The 19,573-nt window shown below is 39.8% G+C and overlaps 1 protein-coding gene across 4 annotated transcripts in view; it reads left to right on the forward strand.

The window, feature by feature from the left end:
• Positions 1 to 19,573, forward strand: part of SH2D4A (SH2 domain containing 4A) — a 64,238-nt gene that overhangs the window by 32,242 nt on the left and 12,423 nt on the right. For 3 of the 4 annotated variants that reach the window (XM_047856859.1, XM_047856861.1, XM_047856860.1), the window contains exons 5-8: positions 2,562 to 2,642; positions 6,550 to 6,661; positions 8,482 to 8,692; positions 11,435 to 11,565. In XM_047856859.1, coding sequence (XP_047712815.1) covers positions 2,562 to 2,642; positions 6,550 to 6,661; positions 8,482 to 8,692; positions 11,435 to 11,565 — 535 coding nt within the window. The remainder of the gene's footprint in view (positions 1 to 2,561; positions 2,643 to 6,549; positions 6,662 to 8,481; positions 8,693 to 11,434; positions 11,566 to 19,573) is intronic. The other variant, XM_047856862.1, reaches the window with a different exon arrangement.

Consider the following 19,573-nt stretch of genomic DNA (forward strand, 5'->3'; position numbering starts at 1 on the left):
TGGGGGAAAAAGGTTTGACAAAGTAGAATATATGTTAGAAGAGACCTGTCCAAGTCCTGTTAGCCTGAAGCTAATTCAGGAAACAATTGAGAGTCTGCAAGCTTAAAGGCTGAGGGTGGATGAGTGCTGGTGACAAATCCCCAGTCCAAAGCTCTGCTGGCTGCCTAGGTCCAGGTCCTGCCACAGACTAGTGGCTGGTTCCGTAGCTAGAACCTGAGTACAGTGCTTGAGCAGACAAGGGAGGGTGGTTACCAGTCTCTTAATTTTATTTTTCTTTAAAGTTTTTTTTCTTCAATTTATTTATTTATTTTGAAAGAGAGAGAGAGAGCCTGAGTGGGGGAAGGACAGAGAGAGAATCCCAAGCAGGCTCCGCACTGTCAATGCATAGCCTGACACAGGGCTCAAACCCACAAAACATGAGATCATGACCTGAGCCAAAGTTGGATGCTTTACTGACTGAGCTACCCAGGTGCCCCCCTCCTAATTTTCAACATAGAAGAAACTGATCCTTTTTGCAAAATGATGTCCCACAGATCTTATATCATTAAATAAAGGGTGAGTGGGCCTGTTTTTAAAGCTCACATTCCTTATGGTGGAATAAGGAATAAATAAATAAATTTATTCAGAGACTACAAATTCAAGTTCTTCAAAGTCATGTTGGACTTTTGAACAGACATGTATAAAATCTGTTGGAACAGTTCTAACCTGTTCACAGATAGGGAACTGGCTACTGTACTATTCTGTTTTAGATCCAGAGCAGTTATGTATCCTTTTATAATATTAAAATAAAAATGAGATAGAATATGGTAGGTAGCAATTGTGAAACCTATAGGAGTCATTATTTCGCCAAGTAATAAGCATAAAGAAACCTTTTGACCTACAACTCATTTCCTATCATTGCAATGTTGACATAGTGGGAAAAGTATAAACTCTGGCACTACCCAGCTGTATGATGCCAGAAAGCTGTACAACTCCCCTGAGATTCAGTTTCTTCCTCTGATAGTTGGGTATTGTGTTGCCCATACATCATAGGTGTTTGAGGAATAAAAATAATACTTACTAAGTTACTAACACAGTGCCTGGTCATAATGCGCCTTTAATGACTAGTAGCCTTCAGTGGAATTAGCATTAATAGCACTCTCCATGACTAGTAAAAAATCTCAACAGAGGGCTTGAAGAGTGCCACTACCAATTGCCATGGCCAGTTTTATTAACTAAAATAGACTAAACGTTTATAACAAATAGACCAACAAAGCAATAGGCAAAACACAACAGGAGTTCATCTTTCTCGCTTAGAACTTCAAAGAATGGTTCTGGTTCAGGAGGCCCAGGTCCACAGAGTCACTCAGGGACTGAAGGTGTAGTAGTATGACTGTGATCACCATTTCAGCCCAAAGGAAGGGGGAAGTGGGAAGTGGAAAGGAATGCGTGAAGGAGGTTTTAAGGGCTTGAATAGGAGTGGCAAATACCAGGTATCACAAATTGGAAATAACTTATTCTCATGGGCACACCTAACTGCTAGGGCAGCTGGGAAAAGCAATGTAGCTACTGTGAGATAAGGGATAAAACTGAGGTAGTCACACTGGTTTGTTACATGACATGGTAATGACCCTAAAATATCTTGTGCTCCACACTGAATCTCAGTACCAACCTTTTTCTGAAAATTTACTGACAATTTCTGATTGATACCAAAATTCAGGAGTGAGTCCTCAGGCACAGGGCACATAAATCATGGTGATATGGGTTGTGAGAGGCTCATGTGACTTTTCATACTGGGACTTGGCCCAGACTCTGCATCAGGCCAGGGACAGGGGGACAGGGGCCTGTGTAACTGACCTGGCCTTAAGAGACACTCCGTGTGATATGCCAGCTCAGTCACAATGCCAGAGCAGTTGGCATGTGGCAGGCAGGAGTGACACTAGGGAATCTGGGCAATGGATCTGGGAACCCCATTGGCAGGAGTTGCCTCTTGGGATATCCATCCAGAGCAGCATAAAGCCAGATACTGGGCTGGGTAACAGGGGTGGGAGAGGTGGGGAGGGGAGGAGAGTGATCAGACAGAGAAAGTGGGCAGGGCTCCCAAGCACCAAACTGATATTCTAGTCATGCCTCCAGTCCTATACAGGGAGCAAGGCATATGCAGTTAAATGGCAGAGACAAAGCATTTCTCTGGTCTGAACTAAAACAGGGGATGACATAAAGCAGGGATTAAGAGAAGAAGATAATTTAAATTAAGGAGTAATGGTGATGTCTAGAAGTCATTCTGGGGCCCTGGGGCCAGCTGGGAACAAAAAAGAGAAACCCACTTGTCATGACCAAAACACCAGCTCCAGGGTCTTGAGCAATAATCCCCTACTGAGTAGGGAGGCTGAGGTCTCCTGTACCTACTGCCTCAGTCATTATGGACTCAGGGACTTTGGTGGTGGAAAGCTTTGGTACATACATCTATGGGAGTGGGGCAGGTTAGGGAACATTGAAACAAAGGAAGCATTAACAGATTATCTACTGAAACTGCACTGTAGTTCTAAATGGTATAAAAACATGTTTCATTTAATTTTTAGTCATTCTCCAGTTCCTCAAGAAATATTCAACAAATGTTGGCAGATTCTATCAATCGTATGAAGGCATATGGATTTCACCAGGTAAAGACTTACATTCTGTCTTCAGGGGGCTAAATGCATAGCCATGTCCACTAATGTTTCACAAATGGATATATTAGTCTCATGCAGAAATGAAAGCAGCAAAAGTGAAATCTGTCTTAAAAAGCTTGTGAGCATAGCTATTCATCTTTACCTGTTTATCTGGAGGTTGGAAAAGTCTTGAGTATCATGGAAAGAACAGATGCCAAGAAATATCTGCTAAACTCCTCATGGAAGACCTAAAACAGAGACAACACCAGAGAGCGATAAATGAAGCATTTAACTTGGCAGAAATAGTGAATTCAGATTAAGTTCCTAATGTGTTCATTGGTTCTGTGAACCTGTCCCTTCAGGATGAGCAGCCTCTTGTGCCGTCCATGCCCAGTGTTCCAGGAGCCCCTTTGGGCACGCAGACCTCTCACACATCTACCCAGACGTGGGATTCTTCCTACAGGCCAAGCCTGTTTCCTCCATCATGCTAGATTGTCATTGTATCATACATTCTTCACAATAAACGGGGCATAGGCTGGCAGTTGGAAACCATGGTAGGATTTGACCCGCAGTAAGTTTGAAAACATAGCATAAGATAGGAGGCTGTAAAGAGAAGGTTCTGAGTGACCACAGGCCTGAGATGGGGTCATGGTGAAGGCCCACATTCTAGTAGACTCTAGCAGATCTAGTAGATCTCTAGTAGAGGTCAATTCCCTGACTGGTCTGCAGGGACATGCATGAACTGAGATAGCTCCTGTGGAGACTTCAAGAAGCCATGAACTTTTGTGGTATAGTCCTGGTGTGCATACTGCTGATATAATATAGGCCATTCTAGAGCATCTAAAGGAAAATTTCAGTTGCACTACCCAGATTACATTGCTTCATTTCAAATGATAGCGAGAAAGACAAAGGGTCTGTGTATTTATTCAACCAATTTCTGCTGAGTTTCTCCTCTGTGGTAGGCACTGTTACAGGCTTTGGAAACACAGTGAAAAAATAGATAAAATCCCTACCCTCAGGAAGCTTATATTCTGGATGTGGAGACAGACAACAAACACATCTATGAAGTCAGATGGTCGTAAGTTCTATGGGGGAAAATGATGCAGGATAAGGGAGCTGAGGAAGGCTGGGAGGGTGGGAATTGGTTTTTTATAGAGGTGGTCAGAGAAGGCTACTCTGTAAAGGTGCTATTGGTGGATACCTGAAGGAATGAGGGAAGGGGCCATGTGGATGACTGGGGTAAAGTATGTTCCCAGCAGAGGGAACAGCAAGTATAAAAGCACAAAGGCAAGAGCTCGCTTGACATGGTCAAAGAGATCAGTGCTGAGAAATCATGTAGACCCTTGTAAGGAATTTGGTATCTTGGTGTTATTTCAAGCCACGATGAAAGATGAGATCATCTAGAGAGTGAGTTTAGATGGAAAAGAGAAGTGGTCTGAGGTCTAAGGTACATCAGTGTTTAGACTGGGCCTGAAATATCTTGTCTCCAAAATAAGGGAAATGGACTAGATTAGTGGTTCTCAAACATTTTAAGATGTAAGTTATTCGTTTTCACACCCTCTCAGGAGAACACCTAGAGCCATAGGCCGATACATCCCCTCTCTAACTTAAGAAATTATATGGGAATTCAAGAGAGTGAATGAGCAGAAAGATCACTTACCAAGCTTCTCTGTAGAACAAAGGTAATAAAACAGAGCCTTCCCACTTTAAAGGCAATGGAGAGGCTCTCTGAGGAAACTTGTGGAGAGTATTTCCATTAACAGGCTGGGATGAGAGACTTTCTGTGGGAGACGTTTTGACATCAAACTGCCTGTCCTCATGTTTAAACCTCAGCCCGTGGGCATATGGACCAGTGTTCAGCCTCAGCCCTGCTGTTCCTTCACTCCTCAGCCTCTATCTTGATTTTCCCATGCTTGGCTCACCATCCCCATCCTGGGCCTACATGTTTCCAGCAAACACTTCTAAAAAGGAAATGATAGTTTGGCTTGGTTTTCTAAATAGATGAAATAGGAAGTAAGGATCAACTTGTAACTGTTAGGCACCCCTAACAGTCATTTAAAACACCAGAAGCTGCTTTTTGTCTGTTTGTTTTAGTTTTTATAATATTGGCAAACTGCAGAGGCTTAGCTCTAGGCAGGAAATGAAAGTAAGAAAAAAAGTGAAAATAATAAATACACAAAAGTTTTGTTACATCTTGGGGTGCCTGGTTGACTCAATCAATTAAGCATCTGACTCAATTTTGCTCAGGTCGTGATCTCACCGTTTCTGGGATCAAGCCCCATATGGGGCTCCGCACTGACAGTGTGGAACCTGCTTAGGATTCTTTCTTTCCCCCTGTCCCGCTCCTGTTTGCTTGCACAGACACACTCTCAAAAGAAAGAAAGAAAGAAAGAAAGAAAGAAAGAAAGAAAGAAAGAAAGAAAGGGAGGGAGGGAGGAAGGGAGGAAGGAAGGAAGGAAGGAAGGAGTTACATCTGAAGTGGAATATAGTGTATGAATTATCACCTATATTAACTGTGATTTATGACTTCCCACAGTGATTGAAAACAAGTTCCGTGACATCAAGGTTTATATTTTAGTTGGGGTGAAATAACTTAACAGAAAGCCTTTATCTTTCTATAGAGAAAAACAAAAGAAAAAAAAAACTATCATTTTTGTGCTGGAGAACAAAGCATGATCTGTCTTTTCTGACCCTCTCAGCTTATTTCATTATTTAGGTGACCAAGGCTCTTATTTAGCTGACCAAGTGCTAAATTCAGTTTTCTTGTAGGCACTCAGGAGGCAGTTCCCAAATAAACAAAGTACTTTTTAGGTCTAAGTGATTTGGCGTATTAGTTTCTCTTTCGTTAAAAACGAGTTCCTTCAGTGTAGTGGTGCATAGAGCTGTCCACTTCATGATGGCTAATGTCATTTTTATGTTATTTGTATTTTGCCACAACTTTTAAAAAGGTTACAGTGGTAATTTTTATATTATGTATATTTTACAATAAACAAAAGCAAATTCCCTTTTTAAGGAAGACTTGTGTTTCTTATTTTATGTTTTCTCAAAGATGATGCTTTGTAAAAATATTTTTCTGCTTTTTTTAAAATACAAAAAAATATTCCTTTTTGGGTCACCTAAAATCATGTGTAAGTACCACATTTTTAGACACACTGGTGCGAGGGCACATGGAGATACAGCTAAGATTGCTGTAGAAATGTACTGTTATTTTTATGGAACCTGTCAGATACTAGAGTGTTTACATTGGTGCCATGAAACAGTATTTACACACTACTTCAGGGAATTCAACTTAAAACAGAGAAGTGCTGTGTTTGAGGAAAATGGATATTTATTGAGTTCTTACTGTGTTACACACTATGGGAGACACTTTTTAAATATTATTTAACCCTCAATATAACCCTATGAAATATTTTATTCTCTCTTTTTTTAGTTTATTTTTGAAAGAGAGAGAACTCAAGTGGGGGAGGGGCAGAGAGAGAGGGAGACATGGAATTGGAAGCAGAGGCCAAGCTCCGAGCTGTCAGTACAGAACCTGACGCAGGGCTCAAACCCTCGAACCGCGAGATCATGACCTAAGCTAAAGTCAGATGTTTAACCAACTGAACCACCCAGGTGCCCCGAAATAGTTTTAATATTGTAATTATACTTAGGGGAAGACAGCCTAAGGGAGGTTTGGTAAGGGGCCATGCAGTTGTACAGCTAGGTGGCGGTAGAGTCAGCTTCAGGTATCACTGACTCCAAGCTTTTCCTGCACAACAAATTGCCTAGCCAGGGGCTGCAAGGGAGTTAAACAGAAACCAACCTGAGTCCCCTCCCCATCCCTGTACCCCCTTCCTCCCTCCCCTCCTCCACCTCTCCTCCTCACAGAAAACTGCCAGTCAGTCATTAGTGTTTGTTTCTGTTGTTGTTGTTTTAACAGAAGAAAGAATCCATGAAGAAAACACAAGATGAGGAACTAAAACAAATAGATGGGGAGAAAACCAAGCAGATTTATAAAAGCTGGAAAGAAGATTCAGAGTGGCAGGCATCTTGTGAGTACCTCAGGGCCTCCATAACACTTTAGACTCTCCAGGCCAATTCCTTCTCTTAATAAACGATCAAACTAGGAAGCACTTAAAATTGTTGAGAGAATTATTACTAAGTTGTTACACAAAGGTTTATGAGTCTCTTTTTGAACAGTAGTAGAAAGGTTTTCCTTTCATCTTTGTACCATCACAGCTGTCGTATCTATTTGATGGAATGGTATATAGCTATGAAAAAACATGTTTTAGAAGAGTGTTTAATGAATTTGGGATATGTTTATATCTTTTTTTTACTTGAAGAAGAAAAAATATTACAAAATAGTATGAAAAACATCCTTTGTTTGTTTGTTTGTTTATTTTTAAGTAGGCCTCACATCCAGCATACAACCCAACATGGGGCTTGAACTCACAACCCTGAAATCATAACCTGAGCTGAGATCAAGAGTCAGACACTTAACTGACTGAGCCATCCAGGTGTCCCAAAATATCCCAATTTTAAAATGCTCGAGTATATGAAGTAAAAGAACTGGAAGGTTATTAACATGTCGACATTAGTTTTTTTTGGAGAGGTGGGATCTGAGATTTATTTGAATTCTTGTTATCCTGTATTTTTCTAAATTTCAACATTGAACTCAACTTGGTAATAGAAGAACCCAGGAATAATCAATTGGATATATCAGCATCCCTCCCATGCCTGTCACCTAACCCTGACTCCTTTTAGAGGTGGCACCACCAAAGATAGACCTCCTTAGGAAGAGCTCAGTGCAGGTGAAGGCAGAGCAGAGCCTGCTCAGGGATGCTAGGGGAAAATGTTTGTTTGAAACAGCTGACCCAGAAAAAGGCTTACCTACCAGGTGATCCCTAGAGACCACTTGAGGGAGAGAACAGGAGTGGCAATGTTTGCAGGATGTGGAGAATACTGTGTTCAGTTCCATAACAGTGAATACCATTAACATGACAGTTTTTGTGAAATGAAAACATTTGCAAGATCCAATCACTTCTATGCAGTGAAATTCTAGCGTAATGGAACATTTTTGGCATCTCTTTAAAGCCAAACCTAACAGGGTTTGACCAATAATGGCTGAAGTGCAAATACACACAATAAAAATTAGTCTTAACATCCTGCATTAGAGTCCTTTACCACTGTGTGGCCAAAACAAAAGCAAAACAAAACAACAAACCTTCTGCTTTACAAAGCAACATTAAAAGGTGACTTTGGGATGCTTTTATGTGTATCAACACATTCTCTGTGGTGAGAATCACTTTATTTTATTTTTTTGTTCTGGCAGGCCAATTTACATTTGGTTCAGTTCTCTGTGGACTGAGGAGTGGACATCACCACTCTTTCATCCTGTCCACAGCCAGGAGCCACGGCACTGAGGAGTTCCTCATAGTCTGCTCTTTGCTGGTGACATCCTGAGCTGTGTGTGTGAGGGATGTGACATCACCTCTTTTATTCAAAGACCCCCTGTCAGTTGGAATTCTCACTTGGTCTGTGACTCACCACTTGGTCTTGCCAACTGCAGGAAATTCTAAAACATGTACCCCATTTCTATCTCCTCTTTTCCTCCTCCTCTTCCTTCTCCCTCTTAGAAAGTCCTAAAACTCCCAGAGAAAGATAGGAAGTCTGCAGTGAACATTGGGCAGTTGTGAATATGCAAGCCTGAACTATGTGAGTCATAGGTGTTGACACTGATTGTTCATTGTCATCATCAGATGACAGAATCTGCTGGGAGACTGCTCTCTCCACCAGCTGAGTCTTCTCACCATCTCTGTTAGCTGACCAGGGGCTTTCTCAACACCCCTCCCCGCCCGCCTTGTTTTCCTAGTGCGAAAATCCAAAGCAGCTGATGAGAAGAGACGCTCTTTGGCTAAACAAGCGCGGGAAGACTACAAGAGGTTATCACTAGCAGCTGAAAAAGGAAGAAGCGGTGAGGGACCACAAAGCCCCCCAAGCATTCCACAGAAACCAAAAAGACCTCCGCTTCCACCCAAGCCTCTGTTCCTAACCCCAGCAGGATACCCTCGAAAGCCTCTTAGGTAAGAAGCCACACAGATGGCTTTAAGCATAACGGTGGAAACTGGCTGATTAAAGACAAACTGCATGATGAGCCATGGGGAGTGAAGGACCAGCTGGCTGCCTGTGAAATTAAATTCAGTCTCCTCTCCAAGCCTGTCTTCCTGAGATACCTGGTCTGGATTCGTCTCATTCTTATCTATAAAATATCCACAGTTGTTGTAATTAAGATACCCGGTAATTTAGGATGCACATTGAGTTCAGTGCCTTCCTATGCTACTATCGCACCCCCACACCCTTGGGCTGAAGGGGAGCCAATGAGGGGAGAAACAGAAACAACAGGGGTTTCACCAGTGCTCAGTATTGCTCTTAGTAGGAAACAATATCAAAGTAGGAATCTAATGGCTTGCTGACTTTCATGGCTTCAGTAGAGTTATGTTTTCATTGCTCAGGATTAAAGATTTGATGGTAATCCTTGTTCTGGGATACAGAGCCAAGCTCATATGTTGACATTTTGTAACTGTTCCTTTGTTGAATGAATACTTTTTTGGTCATAACAGTGCCTTTGCCTCCAAGGCTATGGGAAATTAGAACAATTTGTTTTGTAAAATCCATGAAGAAAAATACAATGATATCATAGCAGAAACCCCTTTCCTTTATGTTACTTAACTGATTATAAAATTATTTTCTCCTGGATATTATATGATTTTTTTTCGTATTCTAATATGTAGAAAGGTGATAGTTAAAATATACCAGAGAAATCAAATAGTGATTGAGTGAAACAGAACTGTCTGAAAGCCTTGCCTTCTGAAATAAAAACTAAAAATACTCGGTTACAAACATGGAGAAATAAAAAGCAAACAAATCTCTCTTTGCTTGGAGACAGTAGTTATCTTCAGGGCTTTTCCTAAGGGAGATTATGACCTCAGAGGAAATAGGAAGGTGAACCTTTTCCTCTACTATAATTATTTCTACTTAACTAAAAGGTTCCATTTTGTGACTTGGGGACCCGAACTAAATGATCATCGTCTACAAAGTGACAGTTTGGGGAATCATTTTTTTTTCTTATGGACAAAAACCCAAGAAAGGCAATCAGAAACAGGTATCCTCAAACTTCTGTGATCAGGTCACAAAGGTGTGAGATCCTGCACAGGGTCCTTTCCAGTGCCCAGGCTTGTCTGTGTATTGACCACAGATCCCCAGCAGGGCTGTTTGTGGACCTACCTCCGTTCTCCAGGCTCTTTTGAGGGTGGGACTGTGCCTTGAAATACGTCCTGACCCACAGTATTTTCAGAGCACAGTGTATGCGATTGACAGCAATGAAGGTGGCCTTTAATAAGGGTAATTCTTGTTTTGAGCTGTGCTCAGTTAGCTCATTTTTTCCAACTTAATACACTTGCATGAAATGCTTCTTGTGAGGCAGCCAGAATGGATGGGTTTTGGGCTGGGACAACAGTGATGACCGAGGTCAGCTAGGAGCCAGCCCAAGAAAAGACAGAGATTGGCTGTCCTCAGATGTTTTGCTTAATCTCCATAGAGTTCCCAAAGAAAAAGAACCTAATTTGAAAGCTAATTAGAGCACTCATCATGTAATCTTATGTGTGTGCAGTGTCTGATACCCAAAAAAGTCAACTATTATAGGCTACTTTCTCCAAAATACTGTTTATGTATATATATGAATATGTACCTGCATATATGTACATCTAACATATATGTCACATGTAACTCACAGTGACATGTGTTACCATAAAACGCATAAAGAGCCATACATTAATTTACATGACAGGTATCCCAGTAGTTCATCCAAACTCCTCATTGTTTTCACACTGAATTCTGCTCAAAATTAGTGGGCTGTGGTGTGAGACTTGGAAATATGTTTATTACATTGCAATGTTACTTTTGTAATGGAAATTGACTTACATCCCAGAATTTAAGTTCTGCTACTGAATATATTTCAAAATGATTCTGCTGCTTGTATCTTTTTTTTTCTTTTACCAATCTTCATACATTTTTCTTTCTTTTTACTTTATAGTTCCGAGGCTATCTTTAGCAGAACCAAACTTCTTCAAAGTGTGGGAGAGAAGAAAGCAAGTCAGGGAGATGGAAACAGAAAGAAGAGAAAGTTTAATAATGAAAATGTTAGGAAGGAAATTTATTTTATTGCATTTGATTTCTTTTGTTTGCAAGGACATGGCCCAAGGAAAGTAGTGCTGGGTGTATTTCACTTTTTAGTGCTTATTTTCTCAAATTTTAACTGGGAGTTAATGGAGCTTTTATTCACATTAAAAATGAATTAAATCTCTGTTTTAACACAGCAGTTGCTCATAGCCATGACTAGCCCCACAGGACCAGAAGGACAAGTGACAGATTTATGTTCCTTCCTATTTTTTTAAAATGTTATTTTTGAGAGCACAAGTTGGGGAAGGGCAGAGAGAGGGGGACAGAGGATTTGAAGTGGGGTCCATGCTGACAGCATCGAGCCCAATGTGGGGCTTGAACTCACATTGTGACCTGGGCCGAAGTCAGATGCTCAACCGACTAACCCACCCAGGTGCCCCTCTTTCCTATTTCTTGACTAGCCCTCAAGGAATTGTATGATGGCAGTAATTAGGGGTATAACCTCCCTTTAGCTCAGCCCATGTAATTAGATTTTCAAATATATATAATATATACATGATTATATATATATAGGGTATATATGAGTTCTAAAGGCATTGTTTTCAAATTAGTTAAATCTAAATTGAAAAACATTTTCTAAATAACAGAAATCAGGGAGTGACGAGGATGGCATCCAGCTATGCCCAAGAGGAAATCATTCGGTGGTTTAAAGAGGAGCAGCTACCTCTGCGAGCAGGCTACCAGAAAGCCTCAGACGCCATAGCTCCCTGGTTCCATGGTGAGTACAGAGGTTCCCTCAACGGAACCTCATCTGGCGATGCACAGAGCTATGCTAATCCACCAGGAGGGCAAAAAGAATAAAGGCGTCCTTTTATTTGTGCTGCCCAAGAAGAGCCTTTGAAATTATTTTCACAAGGAGTTTTTCAAAGGTTTCTCAGTGGGTTGCAAACTCATGATGAAGTTAGGAAACAGTGGTTGTGGTCTCTGCATGTACTGTGGGCTAATTTATCACCACAAATGAAATACCGCCGGGTGGGTGGGGAAGACAGTGCCTCCTGGTCACCTACACTAGGGCTCCCCTCAAAAGGCAGTGCCTGTTGTCCACCATCCACCATGAGTCAGATATGCCCTTGGGTGTGGTGGGCAAGGCATTGGTTTAGCAATCCAAAGGTCAGCTCTCCATTGACAGTTGAGTGACTTTGAGCAAATCATCTTTTTCTGTAGCAAGTCAATTTAGCTAAGCCTCATTTTCCTCGTCTATTAAATGAAGAAATTGAACTTTATGATCTTTAACCTAAAAATTCTATTACTTTGATCTATGTTTCCATTAAGTAGTTAAGGCTGCCAGGTGGGTTTGTTGAAGCCTGAGCAGATATTACCTAATAAGCCATTTAACACTAGAAATTTGATTAATTCAAGTCCTCTGTGTACCCAGCACACATTTCACTGACTGCTTAGTTTCTTGGACTTCAAGAAAATAAGGGGCTTCTTGCCTCAGCTTGCTTCTGTAATGTCTGTGGTTGATTTGGACTAATTGGCTCTATGTACAACAAAAGTGCTTTAAGACAAAAATAAAGTTCTCTCACAGAGCACACTTGTCGCAAAGGGTATATTGGTTTGAATCATGTTGAATCATGTTTAACTAGTATTCATGTCACACATAAATATATCCACAAAAATAGGCTCCCAACCCTATAATATGGCAAACTCTTCTAAAAAGAAAAATATTATTTGTAATAGGCTTTCTGCTAATGGGCTGCTTTTGCAGTCAGATCATTATGGAACTGTCTAGCTTTCCTTGAAAATATGTGTTCTTTGGCAATTTAGGCCTTAGTAATTGTCCATTCCCTGAGGAGCCCCTCCCCCTCCTAGGACTGAGTCGTAAGCCTCCATTCTTCCCATTCTTCTTGGAAGACATTGGAAGAAAGAGGGACATCAGTGTCAAAAGATGAATAGAAAGAGCATGGCCAATTACACGTTAGCCCCACTGTTTCATATTGCCCCCCCTTTTTTCCTTTTTATGATAAGCACTGAGGAAATCAGTACTTTGTAGTTTCTGTGTCATTGGGCAGAAGATGCTGTCATCCCTGATTACAAGGGTGGCAGTTCATTTGAACAGCAGGAAGTGAGACATTGAAAATGTTGGTTCATGTAATTCAAAATCCTGGTACTTTAACAGGCAGTTCTATTTGAAACAGTTGATAAAAGTGAGAAAGACAAAGTTGAACTAAAAATCCAGTTGGAGCTTTGATTAAAAAATAAATTCTTGAGTTTTAATAACTTATTAGTTGCAATTGTTACTTGTTTATTTTCATTTGTATAAATATTTATCATAGTCATAAGCAAAATAAATAATATACAGTATAATGTAAATAATATGATATTAATAGTCATGTAAGTCATTATCTTCTGTTTTAAGAAGACAAAATTTCACATGTTTCTATGATAAAGATGGATAATATCTTATATTTTTAAAATATAATTGTTTATTGCTCATGAGCCCTGTTTAAAATAATGGGATGGTAGCTTTTGTATTGGTTTACCATCTTCCTCCATTATCATGCACTCCAGAAACTGCCTTTCTTATGTTACTGTTTTGGTCAGCTAATTTTTCACTGTGGAAGTCACACTTTTACCCTTTTCTTTTAATTAGCTTTAGACAGGATGAGTGGGTAGAGGACAAGGGAAATGAAAACTACTGGATCTCTGGCTTGTGGGGCTAGGCAGAAGGTGGCATGCTATCAGCTGGAAGAAAGACCACAAGAGGATGGGAGATTAAGGGGCAAAAAGAAGAGGGGAGACAATGAGCTTATCTGGGATATGATGAGTTTGAAATGTCTTTGGGGCAGTCATATGAAAATATTCCTTTGGAAATTGAATTGATGGAACAATGTTAGAGATAATATATTGGAGTTATCAGCACCTAATGAAAAGCATGGGAGGGATGAGGTTTTCCAGGAGTGAATTGGGAAGAATGATGAGAGAAGAACAAGGACAAGACCCTGGGGAGCACTAACATTCATTGTGATGGCGCCAGATCTTTGTCTCAGGTGTCCCTCCTCACTTGGGATAATGATGAGATGAATATCTGTCCATGGGGGCCAGTATTAGAGGCAGTAAAGTAGGATATTGTCTGATCTCCTAGATGTAAGAGCTTGGAAAATCCCAAGTACAAGAGAGATCCTGAAATGCAGTGCTGAACTCTACTTCATGAGCATCTTTTGATGATCTCAAGCACATCTAGATATGCCATCTCCCCACTTCTCTCTCAGCAAGCTTTTTTCAGAGACCACAAGGTCTCAACTTTTACTGGACTTTTGGTCCCATTGGTTATGTGGGACTTGTGGGAGAACCCATTGAAGATTCTCAAGTTCTTTTACACTTTTTGTTAGTTTTTCTTAGAGCCAGAGCACATTTCTAGCTTTTACATGGTTCAGTTTGGTGTTAGGACCCAGATGGAATGACTTGCTGACATCTCTTAGCTACTTCCCATGTTCCTTCCTAGTAGCCTGGAGACCAGGGAGCTGATGTACACACTGGCTCCTTCCCAGGATGCTTTCCCACCTGCTCCCTGGGAAGAACCTCCCTGCAAATTTGTAGGCCACCTTACTACACTGTGCAACCACAGAATCATGAAGAATACTAGGAAGCCCCAGCAGTCTTGACAGAGGGCCTTGTGAAGGAATTTTGTACTGGGCGTTTTTCTAATTTTTTAATATTCTGCAAAGGTAATTCATGCTAATTTGGAAATTTTATACTCACACTCATTTAGGAGGACTGGGAAAACTACAGTGTATGTCCCAGAGCATCTTGCCTTGCTGCTAAGCCCCTTCAGTAGGAGAAAGTTCTGGACTTTGTCACCACGTGAATAACTAATCTTGATCTCTCATCTGCCCTCCTTTATCAGCCTCCTAACTGGTCTCCATCTTTCCTCTGCTGTCCCCCGTTTTCAACATAATCAAACTGCAATGAGAGTACAACCCAAATTCCTCCCTGGGGCTCACAAAGCTGGCTTGATCCACCCCTGATTATTGCTCCGGCCCCATCTCAGATGATATTCCTCGAAGAGCCCTACCTTGATCATTGCTCTCCACCACTCGTTTCCCTTCTATCCCTGACACACCACACTTACCCCTCTCTTAGGACCTCTGCAATTGTTTCTCCTGAAGATCCTTCTATGGCCAGCCTCTTGAGGAGCTGACTCACGTGACTGTGGAGGCTTGCTGGGCCCCAAATCTGTTGGGTAGGCCAGCCGGCCGGAGACTCGGGGAAGACTGAGCTCGAGTCCAAAGGCTGAACACTGGCAGAATCCATTCTTGCTCAGGCAAGGTCAGTCTTTGTTCTTTTAAGGACTTCAACTGACTGGATGAGGCCTACCCACATTATGGAGGATTTTTCTCCCTTTCCTTATTTAAAAAAAAATTTATTATAAACTATTTTGAACAAAAAGTACAAAGGAAGCTATGACTAAGACCAACGTTGTAGCAAATGTTATATCTACTTTCTAGGATACAGTACAGTGAATGTTAGAAGCCATATTTACTTCATATCTATTTTTCTTAATAAGAAATAAAACCTGGGGCACCTGGGTGGCCCAGTCAGTTGAGCATCTGGCTCTTGATTTTGGCTCAGGTCATGATCTCACAGTTCGTGAGATCAAGCCCCATGTCTCTAACAGTGTGGAACCTGCTTGGGATTCTCTCTCTTCCTCTCTGTCTGCTCCTCCCCCACCTCTCTCACTCTGTCTCAAATAAATAAATAAACTTAAAAAAAAAAAAAAAAAGGAAAGAAAGCCTGAAAGAATTAAGGCACCCTCTTTTACTGCCTTTTTGATTCTGTATACTTCTCTCCCAGGGGGTGAACCACTCTTTTGAAATTATCCTTTCATTTTTATTCTCTCATTTTTGTACTCTCATTATATATGTAGATGTGTGTGAATTTTTATAAAATATATTAAGATATATTAAACGTATACATACTTCTATAAAACATGCAATCTTGTGTTTAACATTTACATGGTATCATGTTACAGGCATTGTTCTGCGACTTGAGTTTTCTCCCAACATTATGTTGTCTGGATTTTTCCTTTTTTATAAATGTAGACTGGCTCATTTTTTTTACCTATTGTGCAGTATATTATAATATATGTTATTTATAATACATAAAGTGTAAACATACAATGCTTTATATGTGTTTAATAATTATATTTGTATGTTATTATACACACTATCATTATTCATTCATCCCTTCTATATTTGGTATAGTTTTTTTTTGTTTGTTTGTTTGTTTGTTTGTTTTGCCATTACAGAAAATGATGTGGGGTATATACTTTTGGACATACTTCATTGTACACATATGTGATAATTTCTTCAGGGTGTATATCTAAAAGTGGAATTGCTAGGAGGGTAGGTTACATGAATCTTTAATTATATTGAATATTGCCAAATGCCCTCCAAAGTGATTATATGAATCTCTACTCCCACTAGCAATCTTTAAGAGTTTCTGTTTTCCTACATACTTACCATGGTTGGTGTTGCCAAACTTTTATTTTCCCTTGTTCTTATGGGTCCAAAGTGGAATCACCTTATTTTATTTTTTTTATATTAAAAAATTTTTTTAACGTTTATTTATTTTTGAGAGACAAAGAGACAGAGCATGAGCAGGGGAAGGGTAGAGAGAGAGAGACACACACAGAATCTGAAGCAGGCTCCAGGCTCTGAGCTGTCAGCACAGAGCCTGATACAGGGCTCAAACCCATGACCATGAGATCATGACCTAAGCCAAAGTTGGGCACTTAACGAACTAAGCCACCCAGGTGCCCCTCACCTTATTTTAATTTCCACTGATTTGTAGTGAGGCTGAGCCTTCCATGGTTCCTGGATAGGGGGGTTCTGTAATTACTTATAATCTTTTGACTATTTTTCTAGTCAGTTGAGTTTTTAATATTAATTTGTAGGATTTTATGTATTCTGGATAGTAAACCTTTATTAATTATATGGGTTGCATATATCTTTTCCTAGACTACGTATTTTAGATTTTTGGCACATTTTGAGGCATAGAAGTTTTTCATTTCAGTGAGGTTGAGTGTAGCTATTTTTCCTTTATGGTTTTTGCTTATTGTATAATATATAATCCACCTGTAATTTATTTTTGTATGTGATATATGGTATAGACACCTAATTTATTCTACATGTGAGTAGCCAGTTCTCCCAGTATCATTCATTAGTCTTCCTTTTTCCACTGATTTGTAATGCTCCCGCTGTTGTATACCAAGATCCTGTTTATGGGAATTACTATATACTTATATTATGTCTTTATATCTATTAGGACAAGTTCTCCCTCTTCCTATTTCTTTGAAATTGTCTTTCTTGGCCCCACATAGTTCACATGGCTTTTAGGGGCAACACATCAAGTTTTAAAATGCTTGTTGGGAATTTTAATAGAATTTCATTGAATTTGTAGATTAATTTGGAGATATAATTGCCATCTTTATATTATTGTATTTTTCCATCCATGAACATAGTAAATTTCTTCTTATATTTCTTTTAAATCATTAAATAAATTCCCCATATAGGACATGCACCTTTTTTTAAAAAAAAAAAAAGGAAAACTAGATTTAGTTCTAGGTATATAAATTTTTTTTGTTTTGAAAGGGATTTTTAAAAATTACATAATTGGTTGTTGATGCTGTAAAGAAATTATGTTTTTATATGTTGATCTTAAATTCATTAATACTGTTGAAATCTCTTATTATTTCTAATTGTTTGTCAGAAGATTCTGTTAGAGCTGCAATTTTTTGAGGACCTAATATGTGCCAAACATTACATTGAACACTTTGAAGGAGGTAACTTTTATTTCCACTTTATAGAATAAGAACTAGGAACTAAGATGTGAAGTTCTTTTTGGACTTCTAACACTAGTGGCAGTATTCAGAGCCAGATCTATTTTACTTCAAAGTCACAGCATATCTGACCACTAACACAAGTGGGAACATCCATGTCATGTTTTTTATATAACTTGGAATTTAAATCAGTGAACAGTAATACCACAGAGATTTGTTTCTCCAATAAATGGATTAATTCACTAAATCTTACAGTCAGTGGTGATGTAAAGTGTCATGGAATCTTCACCCAGCATAAGTATGCCCCATCCCCACCTCTGAGAATAAGGAAAAAGCACATTCTTGTCCAGACACTATTTTGCTCAATCCCAGGGAGAATTTTAAGAGGCAGATACGTAACATTCAAATGTTTAATAAAATGCCCCAAGGACACAAGGGTTTGGGGTAATAGAAATACAATCTATATTATTATTGTGGTAGTAGTTACCCAATTGTATACATTTGTCAAAATCAATCATTTGTACACTTAAAATTGGAAAATTTTTATTGTATATAAATTATATCTCAAGCTGACTTTTAAAAATGAAGACCCCAGTGGGGCACCCAGTTGGTTAAGCATCTGACTTTGGCTCAGGTCATGATCTTACAGTTCGTGGGTTCAAAACCCCGCGTTGGGCTCTTTGCTGACAGCTCAGAGCCTGGAGCCTGCTTCCAATTCTGTGTCTCCTTCTCTTTCTGCCCCTCCCCTGCTCACACTCTCTGTCTCTCAAAAATAAATAAATGTGAGAAAAAAAATGTTTTTTTCAACATACAGCCCGAGAAGCACAGAGTTTCCTTGGCTCTTAGCATGGAAAGGGGGTACAACTGATCCTTGAACAATGCAGGGGGTGGAGTGCCAACTTCTTGCACAGTTAAATTTTGACTTCCCAGAAACTTAACTACTAATATCCTACTGTTGACCAGAAGCCTTACTGATAACATTACAGTTATTTTGTATATGTATTATGCCTGTATTCTTATAATGAAGTAAACTAGAGAAAACATTATTAAGAAAATCATAAGGAAGAGAAAATGCATACAGTACTATTTTTATTTGAAAACCACCCACATATAAGTGGACCATACAGTTCAACCCTGTGTTGTTTGAGGGTCGACTGTATAGTACAGGCTTCGCACAAGACTCCAAGACCAGATCCCCTAGATCTGGGTATGTTCGTCTCCTCTGTAAAATGGGGATAATGATATCTACACTATAGAGTAGGGTTTTTGTTTTTTTGTTTTGTTTTGTTTTGTTTTTAAAGTACATCAGGGGCACCAGAGTGACTCAGTTGGTTAAGCGTCTAACTCTTGATTTTGGCTCAGGTCATGATCCATGGTCTCTGCCCTCTCCGGCATTTGCCCGCTCTCTCTCTCTCTCTCTCTCAAAATAAATGAATAAACATTAAGAAAAAAGTTCATCAGCTAATATATGTAACGTGCTTAGAACAGTGCCTGGCGCGTAGTGTTTCTGTTGTTATGGCTTACCAGAACTGAACAGCTTGAGAGTAAATTCACCCTTCCTGTTCTCTCTGCTTTTCTCTTCTTTAGAATTCTAATTTTGCCACAAAATACTGTCATAACAGCATCATATATGAAGAATAAGTAGCACTTCAATAAAATAGATCTTTATTACTGCAAAAACTGTCCTATGCTGTTTTGACAAGTATTTATTTAGGGCTTGTCCTTAAAAATCCCAGAACCTAGGAGGTCACCCCAGAAGGCAACAGGAATTTGGAAGGACAAAAGAACAACCACCCCCAAAACAGGGAATAAAGTTGTTTGGAAAACTTGAGCAGAACATTGCCAGTTTAGGTTGAGCACGATGTTGGGAGGGAAGGTGCAGAGAGATGGGAGTGAGTCCTGGAATTGCTAAAGCCGTATCTTCTGTTTTCTAAATTTAAATCTC

The sequence above is a fragment of the Prionailurus viverrinus genome, chromosome B1 (assembly GCF_022837055.1).
Source record: "Prionailurus viverrinus isolate Anna chromosome B1, UM_Priviv_1.0, whole genome shotgun sequence".
Classification (NCBI taxonomy): domain Eukaryota; kingdom Metazoa; phylum Chordata; class Mammalia; order Carnivora; family Felidae; genus Prionailurus; species Prionailurus viverrinus.